This window comes from Hypanus sabinus, chromosome 8, assembly GCF_030144855.1.
Source record: "Hypanus sabinus isolate sHypSab1 chromosome 8, sHypSab1.hap1, whole genome shotgun sequence".
In the NCBI taxonomy this organism is placed as follows: Eukaryota; Metazoa; Chordata; class Chondrichthyes; order Myliobatiformes; family Dasyatidae; genus Hypanus; species Hypanus sabinus.
In genome coordinates this window covers 173,037,884-173,056,929 of record NC_082713.1, presented here as the reverse complement: position 1 = coordinate 173,056,929, position 19,046 = coordinate 173,037,884, and the positions used below count along the sequence as shown (strand labels likewise).

At 48.0% G+C, this 19,046-nt stretch overlaps 1 protein-coding gene across 7 annotated transcripts; it reads right to left on the bottom strand.

The window, feature by feature from the left end:
• Window positions 1-7: 7 nt before the first annotated feature.
• Window positions 8-13,902, bottom strand: mterf2 (mitochondrial transcription termination factor 2). 7 transcript variants are annotated; one of them, XM_059978593.1, is made up of 2 exons: window positions 13,880-13,902; window positions 8-1,750 (listed from the first exon to the last, which is right to left on the bottom strand). In XM_059978593.1, exon 2 carries the CDS (start codon window positions 1,728-1,730, stop codon window positions 576-578), a length of 1,155 nt encoding a protein of 384 aa, XP_059834576.1. In that variant the 5' UTR covers window positions 1,731-1,750; window positions 13,880-13,902; the 3' UTR covers window positions 8-575. The 7 variants fall into 7 exon arrangements, with proteins under 7 accessions (XP_059834576.1, XP_059834572.1, XP_059834571.1 ...); XM_059978589.1 differs by lacking the exon at window positions 13,880-13,902 and adding an exon at window positions 6,394-7,149 and having other exon boundaries at window positions 8-2,393; XM_059978588.1 differs by lacking the exon at window positions 13,880-13,902 and adding an exon at window positions 6,394-7,149.
• Window positions 13,903-19,046: the final 5,144 nt, after the last annotated feature.

Sequence of the window (19,046 nt, the reverse complement as noted above, 5' to 3'; positions counted from 1 at the left end):
AACCATCTCTGTAAATTCAGTTTATTGCTTTAGATAAATTCACATGAGCATCCCTGACAGTCCAAACACAGAACATAAAACTCAGACAGTATTACCTCCCGATCAGCTCTGGGACATTCCTGGGTAGGAGAGATGGCTCAGCTCTGAGTTGTGGGTGTAACACAACCATGGTGGTCCCAGCTTCGGGTTGGTGGAGGTACCTACACTTCATTGCCATGGTGATTTTATTTATTTATCTGGAGATACAGCAGAGAGCAGGCCCTTCTGGTTAATGAGCTGTGCCATCCGGCAACCCACGATTTAACCTTAACTTAATCACAGGACAATTTTCAATGACAAATTAACCTACCAACCAGTAATTCTTTAGACTGTGGGAGGAAACTGGAGCACCCAGAGGAATCTCACGTGCTCACAGGGAGAATATACATCAGAATTGAACTCTGAGCTCTGACGCCCTGAGCTGTAACATCACGCTAACCACTATGCTAACATGGTTAGCAGGATGTGGACAGCTCTAGGTCGGTGGTGGGAGACACTTCCACAGTTGACTCACTTCCGTCAGTAACTTGCCATCCTCAGTTCTCGACATCTAAGGGAGCCACTGGATTAAACAGCGGCCGCTCTTCCCTCTGTGCCATCTTTCCATAACCGGCCTCAAAGTCCTTCCTGGTTGCAGCCAACAGATCCAGGCTGTCCCTCTCCTTGTTGTTACCCAGCACACGCAGTTTCTGCAGCCGGTACTGCAGAATGTGTGTGGACACCTCCAGAATGGCTGGACTCTCCCTCACCTGCTCTACAGAGAACCCATCCCTCAGGATGGCCTGTAGCCGCTCCTGCAACACCCCAACTGAGAGGTACAACAGGCCTGGGCACCTCAGTACCAGACTCCGCAGCTCTTCGCTGCTACAGTGCAGTTCCTGCTGGCAGAACCCAGCACAAGCCTCCATTCCATTGGGGGACAACTCCAGGATTAACCCCTTGAGTTTGGTGATGAGCTGCAGACACTCCACAGGGCTGAAGCCCATGGTCTGTAGACAAGTCAAGTTCTCCACCAGCTTCTCTGGAGGCTTCAGCAAGGCTAAGGGATTCTGGCTCAACAGTTTCACCAGCCAGATATTCATGTTGGCTTGGGTCCCACCCAGCTGAAGGAAGGCCTTCTGCAGAGCCTCAACCATAGCCCGATTCCTCCCCACATCGTTGCAGAAGATCTGTGGACATGTGACCAGCAAGCGTCTGATGATCCTCCTGTTTAGGTTTAACTGCTCCAGGTACCTGACGTTGTCCTGCCAGTTCTTGGAGTCTTTGGTGATAAAGAAAGATTCAGGACATTGCTCAACCATTCTCAGCAGCTCCTCCTTGTTAGGGCACAGAGAGGCCCACAATGCCCATTGAGCCCTGGTTTCAGATGGTGGACAGAGAACAGCTTCTGGACATCGCTGCAAGATCCTCGCCACTGTCTTCCCCTTGGCTCCCATCACCTTCAAAATGTCGGCCGTTTCGCTGACATAAGCCTTGTCGGCCAGCAATACCCAACTCTTCAGCTGCCGGACTCTCGTTACATCCACTAACAGAGAGTGCAAGGAATTCACTGTCTGCTGGTTCTCCTGCCCTTCTGCTGTGGGGGCTGTAAGCGGGGCACAGGCACTCCACGAGGGTGGCCGTCCTCTGCATCGCCCACTTGCCTGGAATCCTACTGCGAGCACCCTGTGGAGGGAAACAGCTCTATACATTCCTAACCTCGATCGTCACCCTGGAGAAGAAGGAGACCGGTTTAGGTACATGGAACAGGCCCTTCCGGCCCAGTGAGCCACACCTCCCAGCAACCATCAAGTTTAACCCTCGCCTAATCACGGGACAATTTTTGCTGACTGATATGTCTTTGGACTGGGAATATGTAGATGATTTTCATGGGCTCTTCATCTTATGTTCTTGATATTTATTGCTAATTTATTTGTTATTATAGTGTTTTCATTTTGTTTCTTTGTGTTTACAGTGAATGCCCATAAGAAAATCAATCTCAGGGTGGAATATGGTGACATAAGTGTACTTTGATAATACTTAGAACTTCAAACCAGCAGAAATTGTCAAGTGTTTCAACAGTAGATAAAGAGAGAATGATTGCTTGTGAAAATATTCACCACATTGTTCTGCCATGCCTTCCAATTAAAACTCTGCACTGAGTTCCCTCCAGAACCTCCCGTAGTCCCACCACCTCTGTGGTTCCTTCTCCTTCCCCCCACCATTTCCTTCACTCCACCACTGGCAGCTGAGGCACAACATGGAATATAAGAAATTCTAAATACGAGAGGTTTTGCAGATGCTGGTAATCCAGAACAACACACACAAGAGAGGAATAAGCAGTCGATGTTTTGGACTGAGACCCTTCATCAGGCCTAGAAAGGAATGGAAAAGATACCAGAATAAAAAAGTGGGCAGCCCTCTTCCTCACTCTGGCCTCTTACCCCTTCTCCTCTCCTGCCTAGCACCTTCCCTGGTTCCCCTCCTCCTTCCCTTTCTCCCATGGTCCACTCTCCACTCCTATCAGATTCCTTCATGTCCAGCCCTTTGCCGTTTACACCCGTAACCTCCCAACTGCTTACTTCATCTCCCCTCCCTCACCCACCCGGCTATGCCTATCACCACCCCTTCCTTTCCAGTCCTGAAGAATGGTCTCGGCCCAAAATGTTGACTTGTTTATTCAGGAAGCTGCCTGACCTGCTGTCATTTTGTAAATGAGGACTGAGAATGTTGGAAATATTCAGCAGATCAGACAGTATCTGTGCAGAGAGAAAAAGCGTCCACATCTCCTGCTGAACTTTAATCAAAACCAGGAAAGCTTGAAACAGAACAGAGTAGACAGCAGATGCAGAGGACAAATGTCCAGAGCTAAATCAGAGTAAGGGAGCGAGCCCCAGCAGACTGATCACTGTGATCACCAATTTCCACCCATCTTCCAGTGAGGGAGTGGAGCTTTGAGGCTTTGGCTCGAGAGGCTTCAATGAGAAGAGACGGAGGACAAGCTTGCTCCCAGTTAGGCCTCCTGAGACGGTGATGTGCCTCTCATGTGAGATGTGCCAGTCTTGGGGGAGCTCCCCTCTCCCGCAGTCACATCTGCATATGCGGCTGGGCGATATGGAAGATCGTGTGAGGAATCTGGAGCAGCAGCTGGATGACCTTCGACTCATAAGGGAGAATGAGGCAGTCATAGATGAGAGCTATGGAGGGAGTCACACCTAGGCTGCTGGAAACAGGTCGTTGGGTGACAGTCCGAGGGGGGAAAGCGAAGGTGAGTAGACAGGTAGTGCAGAGCACCCCTGTAGCCATTCCCTGAATAATAAGTTTACCATCCTGGATGCTGTTGGTGGGGATGACCGACCAGGTGTGAGCCACGGTGGCAGGGCCTCTGGCACTGAGTCTAACCCTGTGGTGTAGAAAGATGGGACGGAGAAGAGGAGAGCTGTCGTTATTGGAGACTCTATCGTCAGGGGAGCAGACAGGAGATTTTGTGGACGTGAGAAGGAAACCCGCATGGTTTGTTGCCTCCCAGGTGCCAGGGTCTGGTATATCTCTGACCAGGTGCACGACATCCTGGTACGAGAGGGAAAGCAACCAGAAGTCATGATACATGTTGGAACCAATGACATAGGCAGGAAGAGGGATGAGGTCCTGAAGTGTGAGTTTCGGGAACTAGGCAGAAGACTGAAGAACAGGACCTCAGGGGTGGCGTTTTCAGGATTGCTGCCAGTACTACGTGATAGTGATGGTAAGAATTGGAGGAGATGGCAGTTGAATACATGGCTGAGGAGTTGGTGCAGGGGGCAGGGTTTTAGATTTTTGGATCATTGGGATCTCTTCTGAGGAAGGTGGGACCTGTACAGATTGGATGGGTTGCACCTGAACTCGAGGGGGAGCAATATCCTTGCTGGTAGGTTTGCTAGCATGGTTCGGGAGGGTTTAAACTAATTTGCAAGGGGGATAGGACCTGGAGTGATAGAGCAGTGGAAGAAATGCATGGAGTAAAGCCAAATCTAACAGAAAGAGAGGCTTTGAGGAAAGGGAAGCAGAATAAAGGGTGTAAATGTAGTAAGGTAGAAGGGCTAAAGTGTGTGTACTTCAATGCAAGAAGCATCAGGAACAAAAGTGATGAACCGAGAGCTTGGATACATACATGGAATTATGATGTAGTGGCCATTACAGAGACTTGGCTGGCACCAGGGCAGGAATGGATTCCCAATATTCCTGGATTTCAGTGCTTTAAAAGGGATAGAGAGGGGGAAAAAGGGGAGGAGAGGTGGCTCCTCCCATGGATACTATTACAGCTACAGAAAGGGTGGGTAATGTAGCAGAATCCTTGAGTCAATAAGGGTGGAAGTTAGGAACAGTAAGGGAGCAGTTACTCTACTGGTGCTATTCTATAGGCCCCCTGGTAGCAGCAGAGATACTGAGGAGCAGATTGGGAGGCAGATTTTGGAAAGGTGCAAAAATAACAGGGTTGTTATCATGGGTGACTTTAACTTCCCAAATATTGATTGGCACCTGATTAGTTCCAATGGTTTAGTCAGGGCAGAGTTTGTTAAGTGTGTCCAGGATGGATTCCTGTCACAGTATGTTGACAGGCCAACTAGGGGGAATGCCATACTAGATCTAGTATTAGGTAACAAACCAGGTCAGGTCACAGATCTCTCAGTGGGTGAGCATCTGAGGGACAGTGACCACCGCTCCCTGGCCTTTAGCATTATCATGGAAAAGGACAGAATCAGAGAGGACAGGAAAATTTTTAACTGGGGAAGGGCAAATTATGAGGCTATAAGGCTAGAACTTGCAGATGTGAATTAGGATGATGTTTTTGCAGGGAAATGTTTAGGGAACCTCTTGCAGGATGTTAGGGATAAATTTGTCCTGGTGAGGAAGATAAAGAATGGTAGGGTGAAGTAACCATGGGTGACAAGTTTGGTGGAAAATCTACTCAGGAGGAAGAAGGCAGCATACATGAGGTTTAGGAAGCAAGGATCAGATGGGTCTATTGAGGAATACAGGTATATGGGAGGCAGGGTTTAAGGGTTGGCACAACATTGTGGACTGATGGGCCTTTACTGTGCTGTACCATTCTATGTTCTATCCCCTCCCCAAAATCTTTTCTTCAGTCCCTCTGGTGTGTCACCCTGTCTCACACATTCTCCCCTCACTGTAGCTATTTGTTTTGTACAATGATTTCATTCTGTTGAGATCCTGAGGCTTTCACTATCCATATAATAGCACTGCCTGGATTGTCCCCACACCCAAACAGTACAGACTCAGGACCACAGCATCCTTATGCACACGTTTACTGAAAAGCAGATGTGGAATCTGTGTAATCAGTACCATCTATCTGTCTACCGGTCCATCCCCTCCCTCCAATCCCGCTGTAATCCGAGCCAACCAGTGGGAATTCCATGGCATGGTTTGTAACCTGTACCATCCCTCCCCGTACCCTCACCACCATCTCACACACCTTCCCTCCCTCCCTCCCACAACAGCCCTCCCTCCCTCTCCTATCCACTACCTCTCACACCTTCCCACCCTCCCTCCCTCCCTCACACACCATCTCACCCTCCCGTCCCCTCTACCTCGCACACCTTCCCTCCCTACCTCCCACAACAGCCCTCCCTCTCCTATCCACTACCTCTCACACCTTCCCACCCTCCCACCCTCCCTCCCACACCATCTCACCCTCCCGTCCCCTCTACCTCGCACACCTTCCCTCCCTACCTCTCACAACTGCCCTCCCTCCCTCTCCTATCCACTACCTCTCACACCTTCCCACCCTCCCTCCCTCCCTCCCTCACACACCATCTCACCCTCCCGTCCCCTCTACCTCGCACACCTTCCCTCCCTACCTCTCACAACTGCCCTCCCTCCCTCTCCTATCCACTACCTCTCACACCTTCCCACCCTCCCTCCCTCCCTCCCTCACACACCATCTCACCCTCCCGTCCCCTCTACCTCGCACACCTTCCCTCCCTACCTCCCACAACAGCCCTCCCTCCCTCTCCTATCCACTACCTCTCACACCTTCCCACCCTCCCTCCCACACCATCCCACCCTCCCTCCCACACCATCTCACCCTCCCGTCCCCTCTACCTCGCACACCTTCCCTCCCTACCTCTCACAACTGCCCTCCATCCTCCCCTACTGCCCCGGATGGACCCAGAGCCTCTTACCCCACCCCTAGTCTGTCCCGACGCCGTCACCGAAGCCCAGGATCCCAGGCCACTCTCTCCTCCTCCCCGAGGCCGGCCCTCCACTGCTGCGCCAATCCCGAGAGCGGGGCACCGGGCCCCGGGCCCCGGGCCTTCCGGGGGCGGAGCGGCCTAACTCGGCTCCCCAGGTCCCCAGGCTCCGGGTTGCACTCACCCGCCGGACGGCTCTCCGTCTGCGGCTGCGGGCCGCCAGTTCTGCACTGAAGTCGGCGGGTTGCGGCGGCCGCCGCCGAAGAGCCCAGGGCAGTGGAGGTTCAGAGTAAAGGTGAGTATCACCGGCACATGCGATGAAATTTGTTGTTTAGTAGCAGCAGTACAATACATAATAAATATAAATTACAAAAATAAGTAAATAGTGCAAAAAACTGAAGTAGTGTTCATGTGTTCAACGTCCATTTCGAAATCGGGTGACAGAGACAATTTCTTGGAATTGCTTGAATGACTGCCTGCCAGATGGGTTTTTAGAACAGCTTGTGCTTGAGCCTAGTTGGGGAAAGGCTGTTCTGTATTGTGTGCTGTGTTATAACCCAGATCTTATTATAGAGCTCAACGTAAAGGAACCGTAGGAGGCCGTGATCATAATATGATTGAATTAATACTGCAGCTTCAGAGGGAGAAGCATAACAGTCTGTATCGCAATGGAGTAAAGGGAATTGCAGAGGCATGAGAGAGGATTAGATTGCCTACCCCTGCCATTTGTGAGCAACTTCTTCTGTGGGACGTATCTATCCTGTGCCTTGTGAACTATTCCCAGAAACTTCAACAACCTCTGACCTGCCAGTATCCTCCTCCAATACAACAGGGCAAGCTCCTCTCTCATGCCTCTGTAATTCCCTTTATTGTATCGTGAGTTATGCTTCTTCCTCTCAAACTGCAGTATGAATTCAATCATATTATGATCACTGCCTCCTAAGGGTTCTGTCATGTAAAGCTCCCTAATAAGATTTGGCTTATTACACAACACCCAATCTAAGATAGCCTTTCCCTGAGAGGGCTCAAGCACAAGCAGCTCTAAAAAGCCATCCCATAGACATTCAACAAATTTCCTCTCTTGCAACTAACCTGATTTTTCTAATCCCTTTGCACATTGAAGTCCCCCATTACAACTGTAATTTGATCCATATTACATGCCAGAATTCTCACATCTCACATACAGAACAAAACACTGCCCCTGGAGCCATCCTCACTGCACTAACTGTGCTTAACTGATGAGGAATGAAGAATAAAGAAGAAGAAGAAACTTACCAAATATTTAACTTACCCAAGCCTGATCTCACCAAAGCCTTATGAGCCAAAGCCATCACTGCTTTGCACTATGTGTGAGAGTCAAGTCAAGTCACTTTTATTGTCATTTTGACCATAACTACTGGTACAGTACATAGTAAAAATGAGACAACGTTTTTCAGGACCATGGTGTTACATGACACAGTACAAAAACTAGACTGAACTATGTAAAAAGAAACAACACAGAGAAAGCTACACTAGACTACAGACCTACACAGGACTGCATAAGGTGCACAAAAAACAGTGCAGGCATTACAATAAATATTAAACAGGACAGTAGGGCAAGGTGTCAGTCCAGGCTTTGGGTATTGAGGAATCTGATAGCTTAGAGGAAGAAACTATTACATAGTCTGGTCATGAGAGCCTGAATGCTTCGGAGCCTTTTCCCAGATGGCAGGAGGGAGAAGAGATTGTATGAGGGGTGCATGGGGTCCTTCATAATGCTGTTTCCTTTGCGGATGCAGTGTGTAGCATAAATGTCCGTGAAGGCGGGAAGAGAGACCCCGATGATCTTCTCAGCTGACCTCACTATCCGCTGCAGGGTCTTGCGATCCAAGATGGTGCAATTTCTGAACCAGGCAGTGATACAGCTGCTCAGGATGCTCTCGGTACAACCCCTGTAGAATGTGATGAGGATGGGTGGTGGGAGCCTTCACAAAAAGTAGAGATGCTGCTGGGCTTTCTTTGCTATGGAGCTGGTGTTGAGGGACCAGGTGAGATTCTCCATCAGGTGAATACCAAGAAATTTGGTGCTCTTTACGATCTCTACCGAGGAGCCGTCGATGTTCAGCGGGGAGTGGTCGCTCCACGCCCTCCTGAAGTCAACAACCATCTCTTTTGTTTTGATCATATTAAGTGACAGGTTGTTGGCTCTCAACCAGTCCGTTAGCCGCTGCACCTCCTCTCTGTAAGCTGACTCATCGTTCTTGATGATGAGACCCACCACGGTCATATCATCGGCGAACTTGATGATGTGGTTCGAGCTGTGTGTTGCAGCACAGTCGTGGGTCAGCAGAGTGAACAGCAGTGGACTGAGCACGCAGCCCTGGGGAGCCCCTGTGCTCAGTGTGATGGTGTTGGAGATGTTGCTCCCAATCCAGACTGACTGAGGCCTCCCAGTCAGGAAGACTAGGATCCAGTTGCAGAGGGAGGTGTTCAGGCCCAGCAGTTTCAGCTTTCCAATCAGTTTCTGAGGAATGATTGTGCTGAATGCTGAACTGAAGTCTATGAACAGCATCCGAACGTACGTGCCTTTTTTATCCAGTTGGGTTAGGGCCAGGTGGAGGGTGGTGGCAATGGCGTCATCTGTTGAGCGGTTGGGACGGTACACAAACTGTAGGGGATCCAGTGAGGGGGGCAGCAGAGTCTTGATATGCCTCATGACGAGCCTCTTGAAACACTTCATGATGATGGATGTAAGTGCAACGGGACGGTAGTCATTTATTCAGGACACTGAAGACTTCTTCGGCACGGGAACAATGGTGGCGGCCTTGAAGCACATTGGAATGGTGGTGCTGCTCAGGGAGATGTTGAAGATGTCAGTGAGAACATTTGCCAGCTGGTCTGCACATCCTCTGAGCACTCTACCAGGGATGTTGTCTGGTCCAGCAGCCTTCCGTGGGTTGACCCTGCACAGGGTTCATCTCACGTTGGCCACGGTGAGACACAGCACCTGGTCATTTGTAGGAGGAGTGGACTTCCTCACCGCCACGTCATTTTCTGCCTCAAACCAGGCATAGAAGTTATTCAGCGCATCTGGGAGGGCTTCACCTGCACAGTCAGGTGATGTCCTGGATGCCCTTCCACATGCGCTGTGTGTCTCTGCTGTCCTGGAAGTGGCTGTGGATTAGCTGGGTGTGTGCACGCTTTGCCTCTCTGATGGCTCAGGACAGTTTGGCCCTCGCTGTTGTTAAAGCTGCCTTGTCGCCTGCTCTGAAGGCGGAGTCACGGGTCCTCAGTAGCGCACGCACCTCTGTGGTCATCCATGGCTTCTGGTTGGCACGTATAGTGATGGTCTTGGACAGAGTAACATCATCAATGCACTTGCTGATGTAGCTGGTCACTGATGCCGTGTACTCCTCTAAGTTGGTAGAATCGCCTTCGGTTGCAGCCTCCCTGAACATGTGCCAATCAGTGTTCTCAAAGCAGTCTTGAAGAGCAGAGATGGCTACTGCTGGCCAGGTTTTCACCTGCTTCTGAACTGGTCTGGAGCGCCTGACGAGCGGTCTGTATGCTGGGGTTAGCAGAACAGAGATGTGGTCTGAGTAACTGAGGTGGGGGCGGGGCTCTGCCCGGAACACGTTGGGGATGTTTGTGTAAACCAGGTCTAACACATTCTCCCTCCTCGTGCAAAGTCCACATACTGATGGAATTTGGGGAGCACTGACTTAAGGTTCGTGTGGTTAAAACAGATAATGGAGAGATTGTGGAGATAGATGTTGGTAAGACCTCAGACAAAGGCAGGAATCAAAAGGTTGAGCATGGTGTGACTAGTGTCCTGAGCTGGGTGTATTTCAATGCAGGAAAAGGCAGATGGGCTCAGGGTGTGGGTCAACACCCAGAATTATGATATTGTAGCCATTAGTGAAACTTAGTTGCAGGAGGGGCAGGACTGGTAGCTCAATATTCTGGGCTTCTGTTTTTGTTAGGTGTGATATAGAAGTAGGGATTAAAAGAGAAGGGGTGGTGTTACTAGTCAGGGAAAATATCACAGCAGTGCTCAGTCAGGATCGACTGGGGAGTTTGTCTAGTGAGGCATTATGGGTGGAACTGAGGACTAAGGAAGGTATGACCATGTTAATGGGGCCTATATTACAGACCACCCAACAGTCTGAGGGATTTAGAGGAACTAATTTGTAGAAAGATCACAGACTGTTTCAAAAAGCATAAGGCTGTGATAGTAATTGATTTTAACTTTACACGTATTGACTGGGACTCCCATACTGTAAAATGACTAGATGGGATAGAGTCTGTCAAATATGTTCAGGAAAGTTTTCTTAATCAGTACGTAGAAGTCCCAATGAGAGATTGTGCAATACTTTATCTGCTATTAGAGAATGAAGCAGGGCAGGTGACAAAAGTTTGTATAGGTGAGCATTTTGCATCCAGTGACCACAATGCCATTAGTTTCAAAATAAATTGGCAAAAGGATAGGTCTGGTGCACAGGTTGAGATTCTAGATTGGAGAAAGGAGGCAAATTTTGATGGTATCTGAAAGGATCTGGCCAGTATGGATTGGTACAGGCTGTTTTCTGGCAAGGGTGTACTTGGTAAGTGGGAGGCCTTCAAAAGTAAAATTAGAGAATACACAGCTTGCAGGTGCCTGTCAGAGTAAAAGGTAACAGGGGTAGGAAACCTTGGTTTTCAAAAAATATTGAGACCCTGGTTAAGAAGAAACAAAAGAGGTGCATAGCAGGTATATGCAGATAGGAACAAATGAGGTGCTTAGCAGTACAAGAAATGCAAAAGAATACTTAAGAAAGAAATCAGGAGGGCCAAAAGAAGGCATAAAGTTGCTCTAGCAGACAAGGTGAAGGAGAATCCCAAGGAATTCTACAGGTATGTTAAGTACAAAAAGGGACAAAATCCTGTGGAAGAGCAGAATGTTAATCCGTGTGTAGAGCCAAAAGGGATGAGGAGATCTAAAGTGCATTTTTTTTGCACCTCTATTTACTCAGGAGGCGGTTAAAGACTCTATAGAAGTGAGGCAAATTGGCATCAACTTAATGGACCCTGTACAGATTACAGAGGAGCAAGTTCCGAGACAAATCAGGGTGAATAAATCCCCAGGTCCTGACAATATGTGCCCTCAGATTTTGCAGGAGGCAAGCGCAGAAAGTGCAACGTGAGGTACCAGAGGACTGGACGATAGCTAATGTTGTTCTGCTGTTAAAAATAAAACAGGATATTATAGGCCAGTAAACCTGACGTTAGCAGTGGGAAAGTTATTGGAAGGTGTTCTAAGAGATCAGATATATGAGTATTTGACAGACATGGGCTGATTAAGAATAGTCAGCATGGCTTCATGTGTAGTAGGTCGTGTCTATCCAATCTTACAGAGTTTTTGGAGGAATTTACTAGCAAAGTTAATAAAGGCAAGGTAGTGGTGGCTTTAGCAAGACATTTGACAGGGTCCTGGACAAAAAGGTTCAGTCGCTCAGCATTCAAGGTGAGGATTGGTGCTGGGTCCATTGTTGTTTGTCATCTATGCCAGTGATCTGGATGATTATGTGATTAACTGAATCAGCAAATTTGCGGATGACTCCAAAATTGGAAATATAGTGAACAGTAAGGAAGTCAATCATGGCTTGCAGTGGGATCTGGACCAGCTGGAAAAAGGGCCGAAAATGGGAGAACGAATTTAATGCAGACAAGTGTGAGGTTTTGCACTCCAGTCGGACCAACCCAGGTAAGTCTTACACAGTGAACAGTAGGGCACTGAGAAGAATGGTAGAACAAAGGGATTTGGGAATACAGGTCCAGAATTCACTGAAAGTGGTGTCAAGGTTGATAGGGTTGTAAAGAATGCTTTTGGCACATTGACCTTCATAAGTCAAATTATTGATAAAGGAGATGGGATGTTACGATGAAGTTGTATAATATTTTGGTGAGGCCTAATTTGGAGTTATTGTATGCAGTTTTAGTCATGTGCCTACAGGAAAGATGTAAATAAGGTTGAAGGTACAAAGAAAATTTACAAGGATGTTGCCAAGTCTGGAGGACCTGAGCTATAAGGAAAGATTGAGTAGGTTAGGACTGTATACCTTGGAACGTAGAAGATTGAGGGAAGATTTGACGGAGGTATACACAATTATGGGGGGTACTGTATAGATAGGGTAAATGCAAGCAGGCTTTTTCCGTTGAAGTTCGATGTGGCTACAACTGGAGGTCATGGGTTAAGAGTGAAAGGTGAAAAGTTTAAGGGGAACATGAGTGGAAACTTCTTCACTCAGAGGTTCGTGAGAGTGTGGGATGAGGTGCCAGTGCAAGCAGTGCATGCAAACTCAATTTCAGCATTTAAGAAAAGTTTGGATAGGTAGGTGTATTGTAGGGTGTTGGGAGTAGGCAGTTTAAATGATTTGCTATCGACAAGGTGGGGTGAAGGGACTGTTTCTGTGCTATATTTTTCTATTACTTCAAATCCCTTCAGCCAGCACAATATCCACATCCCCTCATTGTCTGCACTTTCATGTGACTGTCTAAGAGCCCCTTGAATGCATCTGTCATATCTGCCTCCACCACCACCCCTGGCAGCACATTCCAGGGACCCACCACTCTCTGTAAAAAACACATCTTAGAATCCAAATCAGGTTTATTTTCACTGACATTTTGTTTTGTTTCAACTTTTCCTCCTCACCTTAAATACATGCTGTGTAGTGTTACGGGTATCTCGTTGCAGGTCAGTGGTGAGGAAGATGCTGGAATCTACAGTAAAGGATGTAAGTACAGAACAGATAGAGAATAATAACAGTGATCAGAGTGAGTGTTGTTATGAGAGGAAAGTCAGGTTTAACTGATCTTCAGATAGCTGTGGAGGCCAATTCATTAGATATGTTTAAAGTGGAAGTTGATATGATACGTCTTGATTAGTCAGGGCATCAAAGGTTCCAGGGAGAAGGCAGGTGAATGAGGTTGAGAGGGTTAATAGCCATGATGGAATGGTGGTGCAGACTCGATGGACCGAATGGCCTAATTCTGTTCCTATATCTTATGGTTGGAGTTCTTTGGGGATGTGACCTTTGAAACAGATAGAAGGGAGGTGTACATTTGGATTTCTGTTAGACTTTGAGAAGGTCCTACACAGGACTTTGGTCAACAGTGTTGGAGTACTCAGGACTGGGAATAAAGTACTGGCGTGGATGAGATTTGGACTTCAAACACTGTGGCCAAAAGGATCATTCTCAGGTTCATAGAACATAGAACAGTACAGCACATTACAGGCCCTTCGGCCCACAATGTTGTGCCGACCCTCAAACCCTGCCTTCCATATACCCCCCCCACCTTAAATTCCTCAATATACCTGTCTAGTGTTCATATTCCTGCAGAGACTACTCCATGCTGACTGTTCACTGTGCATGGTTGGGACCAGAGCTTGCGGCTGATGCTCTGAGCCCGAGTTTGGAGAATAATCACAAGCAAAAGGGGGATAGAGGCGAGAACATGGCAGATGCGACATAATGTCAAAACGTGCTGGATGCACAATGCAGGAAGGTGACCAGCCCCTACTCCTGCCCCATACCCTGAGCCCTCTTCTCTTAAGGATTCTGTACGTTTGTTAGTGTGGAATGAGGATCGGGGCGTTGCAGATCTGAGCGGAATCGGAGAGGGACTGGGACACGGAGCAGCAGTGGACTTACCCTGCAGTTCCCTTTTCCGACGCCAGAGGCCGCGCTGGACCAATCCGCACACACTCGAGCACCGGCCGCTTCCCTCACCGCAACTTTCCTTTCCCTTCTCACCTTAGCCCTTTCCCCCTCCTCATCTACCCGTTCTTCTCTCCTCCCGGTCTCCGTTTCACCCTACTCACCTACTTTTCCCTGCTAACCCTCATACCCTTTCTACACTATCTCCCTCAGCCTCCTCACACCCAAATCTCATCCCCCCCCCCCCCCCGAGTGCGGGGTGCGGTCCAGTCTCACCCCACAATCCCCTTGCCCTGACGGAGAAGATCCTGAGAGGCATAATATGATTATTATGGCTTTGTTAAAGGCAGGTCGTGCCTTACGAGAAGCAGAAGAACGACTGTCACGATGGCGTGTTTTGCTAGCTCGACGCTCAACCCTGCACGGATGTGCAAGCTGGATTGAAACTCGGGAGCCAAGTCCAGTGCTGATGCCACTGCGCCACCAGTAAGGCACCCATGTGCCTTACAAGCCTGATTGAATTTTTTTGAGGAATTTGTGACTAAACACATTGATGACGGTACAGCCATAAATGTAGTGCATATGGATTTCAGCAAGGCATTTAACAAGTTACCCCAAGCAAGGCTTATTGAGAAAGTAAGGAGGCATGGGATCCAAGGGGACATTGCTTTGTGGGTCCAGAACTGGCTTGCCCACAGAAGGCAAAGAGTGGTTGTAGACGAGTCATAATCTGCATGGAGGTCGGTCACCAGTGGTCTGCCTCAAGTACACTGGGACCCCTAATCTTTGTGAGTTTTATGAATAACCTGGATGAGGAAGTGGAGGGATGGGTTAGTAAATTTGCTGATGACACAAAGGTTGGAGGTGTTGTGGATAGTGTGGAGGGCTGTCAGAGTTTACAGTGGGACATTGAAAGGATGCAAAATTGGGCTGAGAAGTGACAGATGGAGTTCAACCCAGATAAGTGTGAAGTGGTTCATTTTGGTAGGTCAAATATGATGACAATAGTAATAATCTATTGGACTTTTTCGAGGATGTAACCAAGAAGTTAGACAGGGAGATCCAGTGGATGTAGTGTACCTTGATTTTCAGAAGGCATTTGATAAGGTCCCACGTAGGAGATTGGTGGGTAAAATCAGAGCTCACTGGGGGGAAGATATTGACATAGATAGAAAACTGGTTGGCAGATAGAAAGCAAAGGGTAACGGTGAATTGGTGTTTCTCGGAATGGCAGGTGGTGACTAGTGGGGTGCCACAGGGCTCAGTATTGGGACCACAGCTGTTTACGATTTACGTCAACAATTTAGATGAAGGCATTGAGAATAACATCAGCAAGTTTGCTGATGATACTAAACTGGGTGGCAGTGTGACATGTGATGAGGATGTTAGGAGAATTCAGGATGACTTGGATAGGCCGGGTGATTGGGCAGATACTTGGCAGATGACGTTTAATGTGCTTAAGTGTGAGGTTATCCATTTTGGGAGTAAGAACAGGAAGGCAGATTATTATCTGAACAGTGTAGAGTTAGGTAAGGGAGAAATACAAAGAGTTCTAGGAGTCCTTGTTCATCAGTCACTGAAGGTGAATGAGCAAGTGCAGCAGGCAGTGAAGAAGGCTAATGGAATGTTGGCCTTTATTACAAAGGGAATTGAGTACAAGAGCAAGGAAATCCTATTGCATTTGTACAGGGCCCTGGTGAGACCACACCTGGAGTATTGTGTACAGTTTTGGTCTCCAGGGTTAAGGAAGGACATCCTGGCTGTAGAAGTGCAGCGTAGATTCACAAGGTTAATTCCTGGGATGTCCGGACTGTCTTACGCAGAGAGGTTAGAGAGACTGGGCTTGTACACGCTGGAATTGAGATTGAGAGGGGATCTGATTGCAACATATAAGATTATTAAGGGATTGGACAAGATAGAGGCAGGAAATACGTTCCAGATGCTGGGAGAGTCCAGTACCAGAGGGCGTGGTTTGAGAATAAGGGGTAGGTCATTTAGGACAGAGTTAAGGAAAAACTTCTCCCAGAGAGTTGTGGGGGTCTGGAATGCACTGCCTCGGAAGGCAGTGGAGGCCAATTCTCTGGATGCTTTCAAGAAGGAGCTAGATAGGTATCTAATGGATAGGAGAATCAAGGGATATGGGGACAAGGCAGGAACCGGGTATTGATAGTAGATGATCAGCCATGATCTCAGAATGGCGGTGCAGGCTCGAAGGGCCGAATGGTCTACTTCTGCACCTATTGTCTATAATGGTAAGACTCTTGGCAGTGTGGAGGATCAAAGGGATCTTGGGGTCCAAGTCCATAGGACACTCAAGGCTGCTGCGCAGGTTGACTCTGTGGTTAAGAAGGCATACGGTACATTGGCCTTCATCAACCATGGGATTGAGTTTAGGAGCTGATAGATAATGTTATAACTATATAGAAACCTGGTCAGACCCCACATGGAGTACTGTGCTCAGTTCTGGTCACCTCACTATAGGAAGGATGTAGAAACCATGGAAAGGGTGTACAGGAGATTTACAAGGATGTTGCCTGGTTTGGGGGGCATACCTTATGAGAATAGGTTGAGTGAATTTGACCTTTTCTCCTTGGATCGACAGAGGAAGAGAGGTGTTTAAGATGGTAAGAGGCATTGATCGTGTGAATAGTCAGAGGCTTTTCCCCAGGGCTAGCACGAGAGGGCACAGTTTTAAGATGCTTGGAAGTAGGTACAGAGGAGATGTCAAGGGTAAGTTTTTTACGCAGAGCAGTGAGTGTGTGGAAATGGCTGCCAGCGACGGTGGTGGAGGCGGATATGATAGGGACTCCTGGGCATATATATGGAGCTCAGAAAAATAGAGGGCTATGGGTAACCCTAGGTAATTTGTCAGGTAAGTACATGTTTGGTACAGCTTTGTGGGCCAAAGGGCCTGTATTGTGCTGTAGGTTTTCTATGTTTTTATACCCTCCCTCACACTCACATCCCTCGTACACCATCCCCTTGCAGATGGCACCACTACCTTCATCTTCCTCATTCCTTGGCTCCTCCCTGAATCCAACACGGGGTAGAGATACTAAAGGAGGCTATTCAGTCCATCTGCTGTCAAGCACTGATTGTACCTCCTCTGCAAGTGAGTGCTAGAGGATGTCTGTGGTGTGGATAGAGGAGTTTAAATCAGAGGACACCCTCTAGGTGAAGGATGAGTATTGGGTGGGTGGGTCTATGTCTGAGATAGGGGTGGAGGATGTGGGGGTTTAATCAGAAGACCCTGTCCTGGTGAAGGTCAGGTATGCCGGACTCGTGCTGGTGTTTGGGACCTTTAGTGCTGGAACTTTTTTTGATCAAACAATCCATTCACACTGATGGATGTTCCTGTTCATGGCTTTCAAACGTTGGTCTTGTTCCACAAAAGATTTGATATCCAGGAGTTACCTTCCCCTCAGACCCAGGGGACAGCTCTTCCCCAACCCCGTCCTTTGGCTGATTTCCTGAAAGTAACATCGCTGGTAGACGGTGTGAAGAAGGCTTTGGCATTCTTCTTCAGTGACCTGAGTGTGGACATTAAAGATGTTATATTGCAAAGCGTTGGTGAGGATGGAGTTGGAATATTGCATTCAGTTTCAGCCATTTTGCCGTAGGGAAGATGTCATGAAGTTGGTAAGATTGCTGAGGAGTTTCATGAGGGGTTCCCCAGCCCATGTTGGGAACTCCTGGTGGGAGTGGTCAGGATTTTATTCCTTGGAGGGATGACCATATAGAGATGGATACCTATCACCTCCCCCCCAGATCTATCTATCAACCATAAACTGGGTCAATTAACTACCTGACCTGCGTGTGTTGGGATATGAGTGGAAACCAGAGCTCCTGCGAGAAACCCAAGTGGTCACGGGAGAATGTAGAAACTTCACACTGACAGTGGCAGAGGGTGGGATCGAACCTGTGTCACCAGAGCTGGAGGAGAGGGGCAGGAATGGAGCCACCATCGAGCACATATGCAAGGAGCGTTGTCGCAGGAATTCAGCAACCATCAAGGACCCCCACCACCTCTCTTCTCACTGCTGCCATCAGGCGCCACACTGCAGCTTCAAGAACAGTCATTAGCCCTTAACATCAGGCTCTTGAACCAAAGGGGATAACCTCAGCTGCCCCTTCACTGATCTGTTCCCACAATCTATGGACTGACTTTCCATGTTCTCATTGTTTATTGGTAATTTATTTATTATTAGTTTGCTTGCTCTTTTGTTGTTTCTTTGTATTTTCTGTGAATACCTGCAAGAAAATGAATCAGGGTTGTGTATGGTGTCATATATGTACTTTGATAATAAATTTATTTTGAACTTTGAGTGAGTCCAGTGTAGACTGAGCTGGAAGAAAGTAGACACAGGAGTGACATAGGAGTTGGATTAAAGAGGAGTGGAGCAGGGAAGTCAGAATGTCTTCACAGAGAGACGATAGTTACCAGTGGGGACATTAACTTAATTTCTGAGAACCACCAAATGACAGAAGGAAATCTCCCACTGCTGAGGTACGGTAGTTTCTGGTGCGAGTTTTTGAGGCTGATGGCAGAAGGAGTGGCACACTGTCAGTCCATGGAGACAGGGATAATAAATCAGTCATAATGGAATGGCAGTGCAGACTCGATGAGCCGAGTGGCTTAACTCTGCTCCTATGTCTCATGTCTTATGGATGATGAGGAGCCGAGGAGACAGATTAGCCAGGCAGAAATCAGATTTAACACCAGCAGCTCCCACTGTGACAATGCAGGGTGGAAATCACGAAGTCCCATTTAATCTCTTCCCAACTCCTTCAGGAGATTTACTTGTCATTAATGAACAATCAGGGAGATTTCAGCTTCATAATTCAACAAAACTGCCCTGGATCTGGCAACAGGAGGTGAACTCTCCCAGCACACAATCACTTATGTACTTCACCCTCATCTTGGGTATGACCCTCAACATTCTGTATCCCCCTTTCTCTCCCATCCCTCCTACTCCCTCCCTGGCCTATTTTAGTTTAATCTTGATGTTTTATGGTCTAATTAAGCCATTCAGCCCATCACATCTGCTTTGCTATTCGATCATGGCTGATTTACTATCCCTCTCCATTCCTCCTGCCTTCTCCCCATAATCTTTGTCAACCTTACTCATCAAGAACCTATCAAACTCAGTTTTAAATACTC

What these genes read in the sequence shown, in the direction of transcription:
- mterf2 (XM_059978593.1), bottom strand. Translation starts at nt 1,730, where the DNA reads ATGTATAGAGCTGTTTCCCTCCACAGGGTGCTCGCAGTAGGATTCCAG.